General features: G+C 42.0%; 1 protein-coding gene across 11 annotated transcripts in view; it reads left to right on the plus strand.

Annotated features, from left to right (window-relative positions):
• The window catches only part of tns1b (tensin 1b), a 247,597-nt gene that overhangs the window by 203,554 nt on the left and 27,966 nt on the right, over window positions 1–16,077 (plus strand). For 10 of the 11 annotated variants that reach the window (XM_039817480.1, XM_039817472.1, XM_039817471.1 and 7 more), the window contains 2 exons: window positions 9,742–11,253; window positions 14,220–14,300. In XM_039817480.1, coding sequence (XP_039673414.1) covers window positions 9,742–11,253; window positions 14,220–14,300 — 1,593 coding nt within the window. The remainder of the gene's footprint in view (window positions 1–9,741; window positions 11,254–14,219; window positions 14,301–16,077) is intronic. The other variant, XM_039817476.1, reaches the window with a different exon arrangement.

Raw genomic sequence — 16,077 nt, forward strand, 5'->3', positions numbered from 1 at the left:
CTTCTCCTCACCTCCGTGACGAGATAGCTCCAGCCAGCTCATCAGACTCTCTCCTCATTTGGCCCTCAAGATTTTCCCTACGCAGCCGTGCTGCTAACGACCACTGATGGCTTTTCCTGAGACACAACTTCATCCAGAGTGAAACATAATGCTCTGCATGGATGATCTGTCAGGCTGATATATAGCACATGGAATGTGTGGGTGTTGGTTATGTCTAGCCCATGCATTTGTTTTCAGTAGTATTTGTGCTAAATATAGCCCCGACCTCTGACCAATACTGGCTACAGGTTACTGCTGGCAGGCAGTGTTGGGGAGTTACTAGTTAATTTAATTACAAAATAAAGGTAACTGTAGTCCGTTACAGTTACTGGGGGAAAAAATGTGTGTTTAAATTACAGTTACTTATGAAAATGTTTAGGATTACATTGGGGGTTACATCGGAATATGCATATGTCTTCTTTTCCATTTCCAGCCACAGCCGTTTAGTTAAGTTTGATGTGATTGTCTGGTGGCCGTTCTTCAAAATGAAATTATTATATTCCTAATTCGTGTGATTTTAAAAGGAGTTTGACAGTAGTCAGTGTTGAGTACTGCTGTAAGGTTAACGCTGCCAGGTTTAAACATTTGAAAACAATGTTGTTAAATGTAATAAGTAAAACTAATGAAATGCAATAAGTTGCATTACTTAGATAAAGTAATTGAAATAGTTACACTACACATTTTAAATAGGGTAACTTTCCAAAGTAACCTTCCCAACACTGCTGGCAGGTTACAGTTTATGTTGCACAGCACTTTTAAATACCAAGACACCTGAATATGGGAGATACTGCTACCTGTAGTAGTAGTAGTAGTAGTCTATATCGACGAAGTTCCCCTTCCGGGGTTGTTTAGGTGCAGCCGGACATTCCACCGGATGTCCCTCATTTTCAGCCGGATGTCCGTTACCTTCCTCTTTCTTTGTGTTGGCGTTCTAACCTCCGGTGGATTTGTGAGGACTATGGTTAACTGCTCCTCAGATCTCTGCAGGGTAAATCCAGACAGCTAGCTAGACTATCTGTCCTATCTGAGTTTTCTGTTGCACGACTAAAACTAAAACCAAACAAAACCTGTTCCTTCCCGAAGCTATTTTGCAGAGGCGCTATCATTGTGTCCGTGGCTTAGCACCACCCAAGACGATTGTGATTGGTCCGGCAATGCAAGTCTGGTTTAAAGGTGAACAGAACATCCATATCAATATCAATCACTATCCTCCCCCGGTTCCCAACCAGACTCCCATTACCTTGGCTTTTGTTTTCCCAGTCCTAGCGAGCTTGCACTCACACATTGATTCACAGTAATCTTTGATGTATATTTAATGAACTGCAGGGCAAGTGTTCATTAGAAGGAGTTCCTGTACTTACATTTGACTAAGGTTTCGGGGTTATTGATGCTGGCAATAAATAAGGTGTATTTAAATGTACTGTATATCCTGGTGTGCTTCTCCACTAATGTACTGACAATCCACATCCAAATTCAACTTAGGAGTCCTTGCATTGGCATTAGTTCTGCTCCATTGTGGATCATAATCACAATTATTTTTGATCAGTATTAAAATCACAAATATGTAACACATATTCAAAAGATGTTGCATTTATTGGAATTAAAAAACAGTGAAATCAATAGGGAAAACACCTTGAAGTGTGAAATTTCCCTTGATACTTTTCCCAGTTGAACTTTTTTAATTCCCCTTAAAATAAATAATGTAAAAAATATATTCAAATGTTGGATGACTGAGTTTAGCCTTTAGGAGGGGGGAAAGGGTCTGGCTAGTCCACACAGCATTCTGGGATGGGAAGAAAACGTGCTCTGGTTTATTTGTTTATTGTCTTTAAACCAATCACAATTGTCATGGGCGGTGCCCCGGTGCCGCTGCAAAATAGCCTCGGGAAGGAACTTGTTTTGGTGTAACGTGTATGTTCAAAAGTCGTTTTAGTCGTGCAACAGAAAACTCGTCATGGGTGGCGCTTCGCTCCACACAGAGCTGCTGCAAAGTTGTAAGGCAGAAAACTCAGATAGGACAGGTAGTCTAGCTAGCTGTCTGGATTTACCCTGCAGAGATCTGAGGAGCAGTTAACCATAGTCCTCACAAATCCACCGGAGGTTAGAATGCCAACACAAAGAAAGAGGAAGGTAACAGACATCCGGAATTTCCGTCGGAACCTGAACAATCCCGGAAGTGGAACGTCGTCGATATAGACTAGGTTTCTGTTGACTCTTTTAAGTCATCAGTCTTCTCTGATCTTCACAAGTCAAATTAGCCCAGCTCAGAAGACGTAATAGCCTCTTGTGTAGATCATTAACAAGGCCACAGTAATCTCTCACACAGTACAGGCATGCTTTCTTACCAAATCAATAGTTATACTTTTACCAAATATGGCACCAGGCTATACTTACATACTGTTAGACTATCATGTACAGTTACTGAAGCTCTTTATTCTCTCAGAGCGGGAATTCTTAAATGTACATACACTTGAGAGAGTTTTATTCTTGTCAGGCTATTAGCGCTCGCAGGAGTGGAAGCCTGAGGGGACGTTCTCAGAAAATGTTTCATCATTGCTTTTCATTAATGTCACACTCACACAACTGTTTTGGAATGCCCACACACTCTCACACCCAAGCACAGAGTAGCAAATGGCGTGTTTGTCCATGTAAGTTAGACGGGAAACATGCTATTTCCGCTGTAAAGGGGGGATCTATTGCCACAGGGGTCAGAGGTGAAAGTTTAAATATCAAGAGGTCACACAGTTGCACCATCTGGCCTGCAGAACCTCAAAATATCTGGCAGCACCTTCCACCTCAAACACTTATTATCCAATACTTATTATTTTGTAGAGTTCAGTTTTGATCTACAATGTTGTGCGTCTGCAATATTTGTTTAATGTCTAATAGGTGTACGGGAAAAATCTATTCATGTATGTATTGTGTTTTTTTGCAACGATTTTTTAAATCGATTCTTTCCCCCAGAATCAAATTTTTTTTTTTTTTTTACCAATGATGCACTTCAATATTTTCTGTTTATACGGTACCGCTGACAGCGACTGCATCATATCCGTTTCGAGCAAACAGAGTGAAAATGCAGAAAATCCATGTTATGTTCTTCTTTACAAATTAAAAAAAAATGTCTGACTAACTGACTAACTGACTGACTGACAGCTGGTTTTATTAGAGTTAATAACCGTATTAACAAGTCGCCCAAATTAACATTGATGCTGTCAACACATCCGGGACCGTACTTCTGTTTTTCTCAATGAAATCTAATGCTTCAACAACTCTAAATGATGCAGTAAAAGCTCCTTAATTTCCACTTTGAGTGTCGACCGATGTACATATATGAATATTCACACGTAGATTATTAAATGTGTATAAATGACTTCTATTTGCACTTTGGGCGCGATTGCCGGCATCAGACCAGAAGTATCCGGATATCTTTGGAATCTTGATATTGTTTTTAGTGTTTTAGTGTTTTAAGTCTACTTGGCACCTTCGTTTAAATATTGTATATACTATTTGGTAAATCTTGCAAATACTATTGTAATCTGTTTGTCTGTCTGTAACTAGTCTATATGCACGACGTTACACATCCGGGATTGCTCCGGTGCCGCAGGAAATTCCGCCGGATGCGTGTATTTTCCGTTTCCTTCCACTTTCTTTGTGTTGGAATTTAAAATTTGTTCTGCAGGGTAAAGCCAGACAGCTAGCTAGCCTATCTGTCCAATCTGAGTTTTCTGTCGCACAACTTTGCAGCGGCTCTGTGTGGTTTAAAGAAATGCCATTAAACCAGAGCACGTTTTCCTCCCATCTCCGAATGCTGTGTGGAGTAACCAGACCCTCCTTCAGGGTGCTTTGGAGGAGGGTCTGGCAAAGCGAGACTAGTCTGTAACTGATGTTGTGTCCTGTCCCAAACAGGTCTCTCTTGAGAATGAGACCCTGAGTCTCACTGAGATTACCTGTATAAATAAAGGTAGATAAAAAATGTATATATATATATATATATATATATATATATATATATATATATACCATATATGGCCAATAGCTGCGAACGGTGTCCTAACATGGACACAGCAACGTTACAGTTTGATACTCATACTGCATTTTAGGATAATAATTTTTAGGATCATGTTGTGCTTGTTTTGTTTTAATGTTTTAGTGATAAACCTAAGGATTTCTAATGCAGAGGATGTAGCAGTGCAACCGGTTGGTCATTCCACACTGGTCAGACATGGTTCGCTCTCTCCTGCTGTTGTATAATTAGTCAGGGCGATGGGCTCGGAGTCGCAGACATTCTCCTCTGACTAATGTGCTTGTGATCACAGAGCAAGCATTTCCCTCCTGGGGAGTATGTAAAAACACACACCACCGTGGACACACACACACACACACACACACACACACACACACACACACTCACTGTAAGATATCTCACATGCCCTTTCTTATCACGGGAAGGAACACCGTCAAAGGTTATTTGCAGAGGCTTACGTGGTGTGTTCATTTCGAACCAAATGAAAACAGCAGCAGACAGAGGAGCAGTCTCAACATAAATAGTCTGCTTGGCGTAAAAAGTGACGGGTTGGATTTCCTGTAGTACAAATGGGGATCCTGTAATTCGCTCATCACGTCACGTCGTCTCTAAAGTGAAGACATGAGCCAGATAAAGAGGGCTGGCTAAAATTGGGCTTTTTATTTGATGTGAGAGTGGGACCATATAGGATCACAGCTGGCCTCATCGCAGTTGTTACCATCATCATCATCATTGAGAGAATAGAGTGAGAGGCCAGGAGAAGGATGTGGGGGTAGAAAGAGAGAAGAAAGAGCTGAAAGAGAGAAAAGAAGAGTTAGTCTGAAAATCTGTGAGTCAAATGAGGGAAAACAGAATCATGCGACTTCCATTGAATCTACTTGATACAAGCGTGTAAATAGAAAAGAGAGTTTTGTGGAAGTATTCCGATCCTTTACTTAAGTAAAAGTACTAATACCACACTGTAAAAAAACAACAACTCTGTTATAAGTAAAAGTCCTGCATTGAAAATGTTTCTCAAGTAAAAGTATGTAAGTATCATCAGGAAAATGTACTTAAAGTATTAAAAGTAAAAGAACTCAATTTAGGAAAACCCTCACGAGCCAAACAGTTTAGTCAATCAACTAAGTTTAATCAGCTAATCATTTCAGCTGTTATAGCTGTTATATTTTTGGCTAGTTTCATTTATAACAAATCATTGTATTTTATAAACTACATGTGTTTTGTGTGCAAAAATCTGAACTTGTAAAGTAACTAGTAACTAAAGCTGTCAGATGAATGTAGTGGAGTAAAAAGTACAATATTTCTCTCTGACATGTAGCGGAGTAGAAGTAGAAAGTGGCACGAAAAGAAAAGACTGAAGAAAAGTACAAGGCTACCTCAAATTTGTACTTGAGTAGATGTACTTAATTACATTCCGCCACAGAGGCCAACATCACATGTTTATTGTTATCAGCCAGAGTGACGTCCTGTGTGTGGAATTGTTGTGGATTGTGGTGTGCGATAGTAAAGGGACTGTCCTGCATGCTAATGTGTACAGATTGCTAGGTGATATAGAACAGAAGACTGAAGGGCTTTCAAACTGTGGGGGGAAAAGGGTTGTGTTTTGTGTGCGTATGTTACAGTATGTTGCATTTGTAAACCATCCTTCCATCCAAGTGAACAACGGCTGTAAATCATCTTCATTTGACTTCATCGTTTTTAGGCTTTGCCAGAAAGACAACGAGCCCCTCTAACTATATATCAGATCAGCAGCCACTCAATGTATTCCTCTTTTCTATTTTTTACCCACTAAGCTTTTCTGTTTTCTCCATCTGCCTGCAGCAGGGTGGAGTTTTCTCCCTGCTTCCTAGCTTGGAGAGAGCTCGTTAAATGTTGGACCAATGTTGTTGGACGAAGTAACTCTTTCCATTACATGAGTGTTTTCGACACCAGCGGGCTAAAGGAGGGGCACCTCTGTATATGCGTGCATGGAAAGGGCTTATTTCTACCGACGTCGGTATATGCCCTATTATGTTCTTTCAGAACGATATTTTTCTTAAACATGTCTTATACACTGGATAAGACACAACCTTTCTTTGCACAACGTGGGCGAGTAACAAACTAGAAGTGTGTGAGAGAGAGCCTAACCAAAGGGACTGATGTCATTCTATCAAACTCTATTCTCTATTTCCAGTGGTGGAATGTAACCAAGTACATTTACTCAAGTACAGATTTGAGGTACTTGTGCTTTACTTCAGTCTTTTCTTTTCATGCCACTTTCTACTTCTACTCCGCTACATGTCAGAGGGAAATATTGTACTTTTTACTCCACTAAATTCATCTGACAGCTTTAGTTACTTTAGATTTTTGCACACAAAACACATGTAGTTTATAAAATACAATGTTTTAATATAAATGAAACTACCCAACAATATAACGGCCTACAAGTCCAGCTACACAGAATAAGTTTTTGACGCTTTTTTCGTTTCCAGATTCTAAAACGTGAGGATTTTTCTGCATTGAGTGCTTTCACTTTTAATACTTTAGGTACAATTTCCTGATGATACTTACATAGTTTTACTTAAGTAACATTTTCAATGCAGGACTGCCTCATCTGAATACTTCTTTCACCACTGTCTATTTCAATGGTCCCTTACACCCCCACAACACTTCCCACATCCCACATCTACCGTCAAACAGGCTTTTGTGACAGACCTCCCACATGCACACACACACACAGACACACAGACACACACACACACAAACACACACACAGCAGGGGCAGCCTTTAGACTAGCGCGAGCAGCCAGCAGCAGCAGTAGCTCTCCTGATCCGGACACACAGCTATTGAGGGAGAGGGAGGAGGAGAACGGTAGCCAAAACCCACTCCTCCAACTCCTGCTGTAATCCCTCATGTCCCACCCCGGGGGGATACTCTGCAGGGATTTTTTTCAGTTTAGATTGGGACTGTACGGTTGTCCACTGCTCACACAGGTAGGGGAGCCTCCTCCTGTGGAGGGGTTTCTGCTTATTTCTTTTTTTGGCAAGGCTTTGACTTACTTTAAGGTGATTTGTTTGAAGTGTTGTAATTCAGGCATTCCCGGTGTGAAGTCAGCTAAACTGTGTGACTGATCATCCTAATTGCACGAGTCCCATTTGGCTCCAGGGGCAGGTGACTATAAAGGTGCTGAAATGGAGAAAGTGAGGGGAGCTCTTCTTTCACGACTTATGTCTATGTTTACCGGCATGGCTGATGCATTAAAAGTGTGTGTGTGTGTGTGTGTGTGTGTGTGTGTGTGTGTGTGTGTGTGTGTGTGTGTGTGTGTGTGTGTGTGTGTGTGTGTGTGTGTGTGTGTTTATGTGTTTATGTGCTCATGTGGACGGGAATGCATCCACAGTCCCAAACTTGATACTAGCAGTTTCATGGGCTATATAAATGTGTTATGATGACTTGATTTGGAGCCTCCTGTCTTAGCAGATAGCTTTTCAGGGGAGATGGAATTGACTTTAGTGGAGAATTCACATTGACAGCTACCAGAAATCGGAGAGTTTGCATGATAATTGGTCTGTTTTTTGGGCTATGGTCTGTATTGACTATGGTAATGGTGACTAAGGATGTACGATTCAGGATTAATCACGATACTATTTTCATACAGAATGAGCCGCAGAAAAATGGCTGAAAAGTATTCCTTTATTTAAATAAACGGCAAAACAACAAATTTTATTTAATCTTAAATAACAAAAATTCAGCAAAAAGTTAGATTTTTTTAAACAATTCCCACATCAAAATAACTAAATAGAAAAAAAATCTTTAAATAAATAAACTAAGAAGACGTAGTGACGTCAGAAGTCAAACAGGTGAAATCAAAAGTTACGCCCTGGGCTGTTTAAAAATTGCATGGAAATAATTTTTTTTATCTCAACCAGTTGTAATCTTTACACATTTATGTTGATTTTTAAGCGATTCACGATGCATCGTTACATCCCTAATGATGACAACTATACTGAGCTGACTAGACCACAGGTACTGACACTGAAGATACACTGTCCAAATGGCATGCAGGCCATTATCAGATCGGACATTCTAGAAGCTAACATAGCCTCTTTTTCCTGCATGTGGTCCACCAATGTACCAATCAAAACAAACTCACTGGATTAGCAGCAGAAAAACATACACTGTGTTTGCCTGTGACCAAGAGCCACCAGATTTGTTTCCATCAGCAGTCTGACAGTGCGGTCGCCCCAGTGCGCCATTCCCTTGGCAAGTTGCCCCGGGCCAGCCAAGGAGACCTTGCAGTACCCAGCTTGTGTACGCCCACCAAGCTCCATTACAGAGCCCCGTATTCACTAAAGCTGAGATGGAGCTATCTATAAGTTCCAGAGGCACAGACAGCTTCTTTGTGCACCTCCTATTCCAGCTGTAGAATCTGATTGGGTTATCAGAACAAGCCTCATCATGAGTTAGTTCTTGGGAACTTTAATGGTCAGTAGAAGAGGAATTATCTGACGCCTGCACAATACCTTGGCAGAAAACAGTACAAGCTTGTATGTGTGTGTGTGTGTGTGTGTGTGTGTGTGTGTGTGTGTGTGTGTGTGTGTGTGTGTGTGTGTGTGTGTGTGTGTGTGTGTGTGTTTCAACCTCTTTAGTGTGACTCTCAGTATGTCGAGATTTTGTTTTGCTTTGGGTATCGGAAGCCAGGAAAAGCCTCGAGGCCTTCCTTTCTCAGTGAGGCTTATTTTCCAGTGATGACTAAATTCTTCTGATTGGGGCACCCTACTTCCTCTTTACTGGACTTTGCTGTGGCGGTGTGTGCATGAGTGTATGTACAGCGTGCGAGCATGTGCATTTGTGTTCAGTGAACACCATCTGCATTGCAGCATTCCATCTTACGAGTGAGCAAATCAGTCGATTTAAAGTCTGTGATGTCCATTCATCCATCCGTTTTCTAAACCAGCTTGTCCTGTTCACAGTTCAGGGGATCAACAATAAAATCAACAACTGATTCCTCTTCTGTTATGCCCGTATCCCTCAGGTGGCGCAGATTAATCCAAATGGCTTGAGAAAGTGCAGGCTTCTGTGATTTCATCGTTTTTTCCACAGTGCATGCCACAAACCCTACTCATTTCCTGAAGCTGGTAGAATAGGTGGCCATGAGCCAGGATTTAATTTAACTGCAGCTGTTTTGGCCACGCCCACACAATCTCCTGATACCCCTGCTTCTCTCTATGATAGTTCCTGACTCTAGTGTCTTGATGAATCCTGTGTGCATAGAGAATACACATTTATTTCTGAAATAGCCAAAGTACTTTGGCTCTAAAGATACTTGAGTGATTGAAAATGAAAGGGTTCTGGAAAGTAGAGCTGTCCTCGGTTAAAGAAATTCATAGTCGACTAATGATTTTGTCGTCTAATCGATTAGTTGATTTAATCCATAGATCTGTAAAACTTAGTTTTCCACAAACAATCATGCAAAATGCAATACATTTTTTTTTAAGTTTGTGTTCACCAGCTATAAGTTCAAAAGAATAAAAATCACTTCTTGTCTAAAAAATTCTTAGTTGACTAAGACAAAAATGACCGATTAGTCAACTAATCGACTAAAATGGGGCAGCCCTAGTGGAAAGCTGAATGGTTGTTGATTGTCGTCTTTGGCTTAATCTAATTCTAATAGAGCCTTTGTCATTCTTGTTTGTTTTAGAAGTCATCCATACCGAAGGCCCCCTGGACGGCAGCCTCTACGCCAAAGTTCGCAAAAAGGAGTCTGTTGAAGGAACGGTCACAGTGAATGGCCTCCCACCCACTGCTGTTGAACATGCCCTTCCTGCGGTTGACCATGCCTTGTCAGTGAGCAGCGACTCAGGAAACTCTACTGCCTCCATCAAAACTGACCGAACTGATGAAGCGGCAGCAGCCACTCTGGCTTCTACAGTGAGCCAGGCACACCTTCCTGTAGGCGAGGAGCTACCCTCAGTCCATCACCACGCCCCAGCTGCACAACAACCAATTAGTCCCCAAGAGAAACAGGAGCTGGAGCAGCTGCTGAGCGGCTTGGAGGGGCCCATGCATCGACAGGGCTACCTGTCCAACCCCACCTCTGCTGTTGGAGGCATGCTTCACCTGGTCCCTGCCCAGGTCCATGTCAATGGGCACAATAGCATTGACCGTGAGACGGACATTTTAGATGATGAGCTGCCTACCAGTCAAGAGGGCAACAGTGTTGACAGTCTAGGGACATTTTCCTCCACAGATGGTCGGGCTACGCCGGCCGATCTTTACTACCAGCCTGGGTCACATGTAAACGGCCAGGAGCATGTGCCGTATCTGGAGCGCAGTGTCCCAGAAAAGCCTCTGGAAGCCATCCAGCCACAGGTTGGCATAGCCAACAAACCTGTCACTTTGACCCAAAGTGATTCAGCCCCATCCTCGGGTGATTACATTGCAACGCAGAACGGCAATTTGTACCGCTCTCAGTCATTTGGTGCAGAGTCAAATTCTATGCCACAAGCTCCCACCCGCACCACCAGTAGCAGGGATGCCGTCCAGCGGGGTCTCGTGTGGCAGCAGTTTGGCGTAACAGATGAGCCAGTAACGGATGGCTTTACTTTTAGTCCACCTCCTTCTGTAGCAGCGATGCCCACCCACCACAGCCTCCCACAGTTCCCTCATCGCCACAGTGCCTCCCAGCAAGAAATTGAGCAATCTATTGAAACCCTTAATCTCCTCATGTTGGACCTGGAACCAGGCCGTCCGCTGAAGCCAAAGTCCCAAAGTGCTCCACTGCGGGAAAACAATGTTGTGGTGACCACCCAGCCATCCTTCTCCCAGAGCCAACCCAGGCCCTCCGCCCAGGCTGATGTCGCCATTCACACCCACTTTGGTGGCCCCATGTCCAGCCTGGCCAGCCACTCGTCACCGGCTCAGATGTCACCTGGGAAGCCTAATACACCAGAGACTGCGCCTGTGCAGGGATCTCTGAGTTACACATCTGAAAAGGCCGGAACGGGTCCTTCCTCACAAGCCTCCCCCACTATAGCTGGTCACTTCCAGCTCAAGCCCATCAACAGCTACCCACCAAGCACATTGTCCCAGTCTGCAGAGGTTTTTGAGCCCCAGAGAAGCCCCAGTGCTGCTTCAGCATCACCACAGCCAAGAGACAGTGAGCAAGATGAAGTGTTCAACGTTGAAGGTCTGGTGGCCCAAAGAGTGGCTGGTAAGATCTTACATTAAGTTATTTCATCTTGATCCATTTATGACCTCAGCACCTTCAATTTAAAGAAATAATTATCTTTTATCCAGCAACAGGTTGCATCTTCATACATATTTACGTGATCTCATAGAGTTACATAGTCTGCCCGGTCTGATACAATGTTTTCCTGGGGTAAAACCAACCTTAAAATCCAATATTTTGGGCGCCCAGATAGCTCAGTTGGTAGAGCGGGCGCCCATATGTAGAGGTTTACTCCTCGACGCAGCGGGCCTGCGTTGGACTCCGACCTCGGCCCTTTGCTGCATGTCATTCCCCCCCCCCCCCACTCCCCTTTCATGTCTTCAGCTGTCCTGTCAATAAAGGCCTAAAATGAAGAAAAAAAAATCCAATATTTCTACAGACACTGCACTGTTCACTGCCCCAGCCTTTTAGGCGAGGGCATTGGCCTTAAAGTGATGGTTCGGAGTAATTCACCCTACGGTCCTTTGCACCATGACCTCAAGCCAAACACCCCCCCAGAAGCTTTTTTCACCTGTGTCGAACATTGGGAGAGTTAGCTAGAGTAGCGTTATCAGCTGAATAGCTTAGCGCAGGGGCTAATGGGATAACGCCATTTTGTATCTTTAATTACTCGAACTGATAACAACGTCTACACTAGTACAAATAGGTTATGCTCTCATAAAATGATGGATTGGAAAGTTTGTAAGTACACCAGAAGTTTATGAACACTTGCCTGCTCTCTTCAGCTCTCTGTTGCTGTTAAAAGCGTTACGGGTGCGTTAGAGTAGGCAGTCTACAAATTACTACACCGAAAAGAGTTACAACAAAAATATTTATTAATTCAATGATTAAATAAGGTAATGTTTCCAAACTTACCTCAATTATTATTTGTCTCCTGCTAGTTATACTACAGCACTTACTTTAAAAAAAAAGTTAAATTAATAAATATTTTTGTTGCATCTCTTTTCGGTGTTGTAATTTGTAGACGGCCCTAAGCACTCGTCTTACTGCAGCAACAACAGTAGAGAGCAGAAGCCAACAGGCAAGTGTTATTTACATAAACTTCTGGTGTACTTACAAACTTTCCAATCCATCGTTTTATGAGAGCATAACCTATTTGTACTAGTGTAGACGTTTGGTATCATTTCGGGCATTATTAGTGGGGTCATTTACGAGATACAAACGTGGGTCCGTTAGCCCCTGCGCTAAGCTATTCAGCTGATAACGCTACTCTAGCTAACTCTCCCAATGTTAGACCCAGGTGAAAAAAGCTTCTGGGGGGGTGTTTGGCTCGAGGTCATGGTGCAAAGGACCCTAGGGTGAATTACTCCGAACCATCACTTTAACCTACAGTACATCCAACAAAGATGAAATGTAAGAGTGTATTGGCACAGTCTGTGGGAATATTGGATTTTATCTTTGGTTTTGCCCATGGCAACCCTTTAATAATACTACTAGATACAACCTTCTGCTAGAAAACAAGTTAAAACATGTTTTGATTTCATTCATAAGGTTTGCGTTAAGATCTATTTGACAGACTACTGAGGTCAAATATGTGACTACCTGACTACACTTCGCAGAAAAAGGAAACCACATTATTTAGTTTTCCATAGCATGACGAGTAGAGGTGTGAATCTTCACTGATCTCCCGATTTGATTACGATTATCATGTCAGCGATTCAATTCAATTCGATATCTCGATGCATCTCGATGCATCACAATGTGTAAAATACATTTTTCTATTAAAGCCATGTAGGATATTTAATTCATAGCTTTTCAAGCTTTAAAAACAAAACATTCTGCAGTGCTCTAATACTAAATAAATTGGATACATAAAACTATACAGCACTTAGCACATGGCACTTCCTGAATGTGCAAAACATAACAGAATATGTAAACAGAAATGTTGTTAAGCCTACATTAAATTGTAAACAGAAATAATCGATTATGAGCCTGCCGATTATCGATGCAGCATCGTCCATGTCCATGATTCGATGCATCGATTATTTGATTCATTTCAACACCTCTAATGACGAGATGGATAAATATAGCCTGTCTTGTCATAGTTATGTCATGGAAGCTCATTTTACATACAGTTCATGCAATCCCTTTCTAGGGTCTGTGTGGCTCCTTTATTTTAAAGAGTTGTACTCTGTTGTTGTCTTGGGACTTCTCCCAAGAAGCACCCAAACACTACATTTGGTTTATTAGTTCCACAACCAATCCATTATCCAGTAGACACAACAATACTACGCTTTTGTTTAATGGTCATTGCTAAATTCTGAATAACATATTGCTCATTTTACTAGGTATTATTCATTGTACCAGTTGTGTGTAATCACTGTTTTTGTGGCAGAAAATGCAGGACAGAACACGTACTGAAGAGTAATTTTGATGCCCCTGGCCCTGCACTGTACACAGTGTGTCTCAGAAAAACACCGCTCTGTCCTGATCTCATTTCCTGAATGTCACCTCATCAGTCCCCATCACTCAGGCTCAAACAGGAAGTGTTCTCTCCAGTCCAGCAGGTTGACTGTCCCAAGATAAGTACATCAGACATCCTGCAGAGCAGCAAGAAAGTCAACATAAAGCAGTGTGTGATAGCTGAGCCCTCAGATAACACACACCAGCAAGAGGTTTTCTAGAATCAACAATACGGCTCACTTCACTTTACTGCCATTTAAATATAGAGCAATTGTCCACATTACACAATACCAAATGCTTGTTTTGAGACCGTAAAGACAAAACCGTCTCACTTATGGTTTTTTTATGTGGGAGTCATAGTTTAGCATGTATGTTTTCCAAACTGGCAACAGGACTGAGCGTGTTTTTATAGTACATGGAAACTATCTGTGAGTTACCTTCTTGTTCTTTTCCTAGGCGGGACCTCGTGTTGCTTGTTTTTCTTTTTCCTTTTTAGTTTTGTCATCATCATTCTTCTTTCTCTCATCATCCATCTGTTTACCCAGAATACTCGGCTCGTGTCCACAGTGTCATCCCCAGCATGACCTCTTCTCAGTCTGAGCACCGCCGTTCTCACTCCCTCTCGGGTTGGTTCTCCCATCCTGTCTGAAGGAACACTTAAAAAAAAATCAAAAATAAAGGGAAAGGTCCTTTTTTTCAAGTGTTCCTTCAAGTAGTCCAAGTTCAAGTCTGTATCTACTTTGCCTTTGAGTGCAGTGGGCTTTGCTTTGCATTTAATCCTTTCTCATTTCTTGGTTAATAATTGAATGCTCCGTCTGTAGATACGCATTGCGTTTTTTGTTGCACTTTCTCTTTCTCCCTTTCATACATAAAAATGTTTTTCTCTGTCATCATCATCATCATCATCATCAATGTAACCACTAATTCCTCTCTGCATACATACTCACCCTTCATTCCTGTTTGTTCTGAGTTGCAAATTTCAACCTCAAGGTTAGGGAATTACCTCAACTGTGGCGTAGGAAAAAAAAGACCCGATTGGATAATGTTAAAGTTTCACAAGAACGAGACAGGGGAGGCACAAAGGAGGCTCTGTCCCTTGCCAGGAGAGTGCATGTCACAAGATCCATTTTGCCAAACTCTGGGAACAATACCGAGGCCTGGATACACTGGCTTCATTCAAGGCTGCTTTTTTCACTCACACTATTTTGAAGATTTACAAAGACAGACAAAGGACACCAAATCTAGGAGAGAGAACAGACTCCCACTTGGAAACATAACGAAAGCTGTATGTGTCCACTGGGACACAGCAACCACAATGTAGACAGGCTTGTTCTGTTGAGGGCCCTAGCGTGTCAAAGGGCCAGTCTGGCCTCTTTACAGCGGAAAGCAATATCGTTTTTTAGTGATGCAACACAAGGTCAAAGTTAAATGTTGCAGAGAAGATCTTGGATTGTAGAGCTGGAATGAAGTTTTTCGTTTCTATTCTACAAGTAGTATTCACACACCAGATTATTAAGAAACGATTACATACAGTTCTCTTATTGATCTGAAGTGACCTTCCCAAGAATGCAATCTCCTCACTCTTACCTTAAATGACCTCTTCCTTAGTTTCCCTCCCTTTTAAAAGAAAAAAAAAAAAAAAACTTATCAAATTTATGTTTTTGGAATCAGCCACATGCTCATCCACATGATGAGTGGATTTTAAATTGCTGAGAAATGTCAGTCCTCGAGAATCTCCAGCCTTCCCACCTGGAAACCATTAGCCGTCGCTAGGGCAACAGCGCAGTGTTTGACAGTACTCGGTTGCTGAGCAGTGCATCGTGGGTACATCTGGCTCTCAGTTTCTAGGCTCGGCGCGACGGTGGGTGTGTTTCTGTTTGGGGGTGTTGACTACGTGCTTTTCAAAGGAGCCAGTTTCAAGATTTTTGAACCACCACACTGCCAACACCAAGCTATTTAAGCTGGAGATAAATCAAGCATCCCAACAAATGCTATTGCACTTATTTATCATTGATTTCTTTCTAATAGGTAGAAATATTACATGCACATATATACTAAGTACATTGATTTATTAACCATATTCTGATAATGGTAATGCAGAACACATGGAAGGTGACTTTGAGGTAAGGAAACCTCAAAGTCACTCCTTTTTAACACTTCAGATGTTATACTTTGTTGGCAATGGCAGCTAACTTCATTCCTAACTATTTAACTGTTTGGATTTTCACAGCTGCTATCGCTTCATTTCCTCCTCAGATATTTGGCCAGGTTTTTGCACCCTCGCTTCAAAGTGAAGCGATGGAAAGGGGTTATTAATATTGTCACGTTTCCATAACGGTCAGGCTCGTAGGGTTGTGTGTCTTTCTCTCATATGTGGAAAAGTCAAATCAATCAAACTGGCAC

This window comes from Perca fluviatilis, chromosome 12 (assembly GCF_010015445.1).
Source record: "Perca fluviatilis chromosome 12, GENO_Pfluv_1.0, whole genome shotgun sequence".
Classification (NCBI taxonomy): Eukaryota; Metazoa; Chordata; class Actinopteri; order Perciformes; family Percidae; genus Perca; species Perca fluviatilis.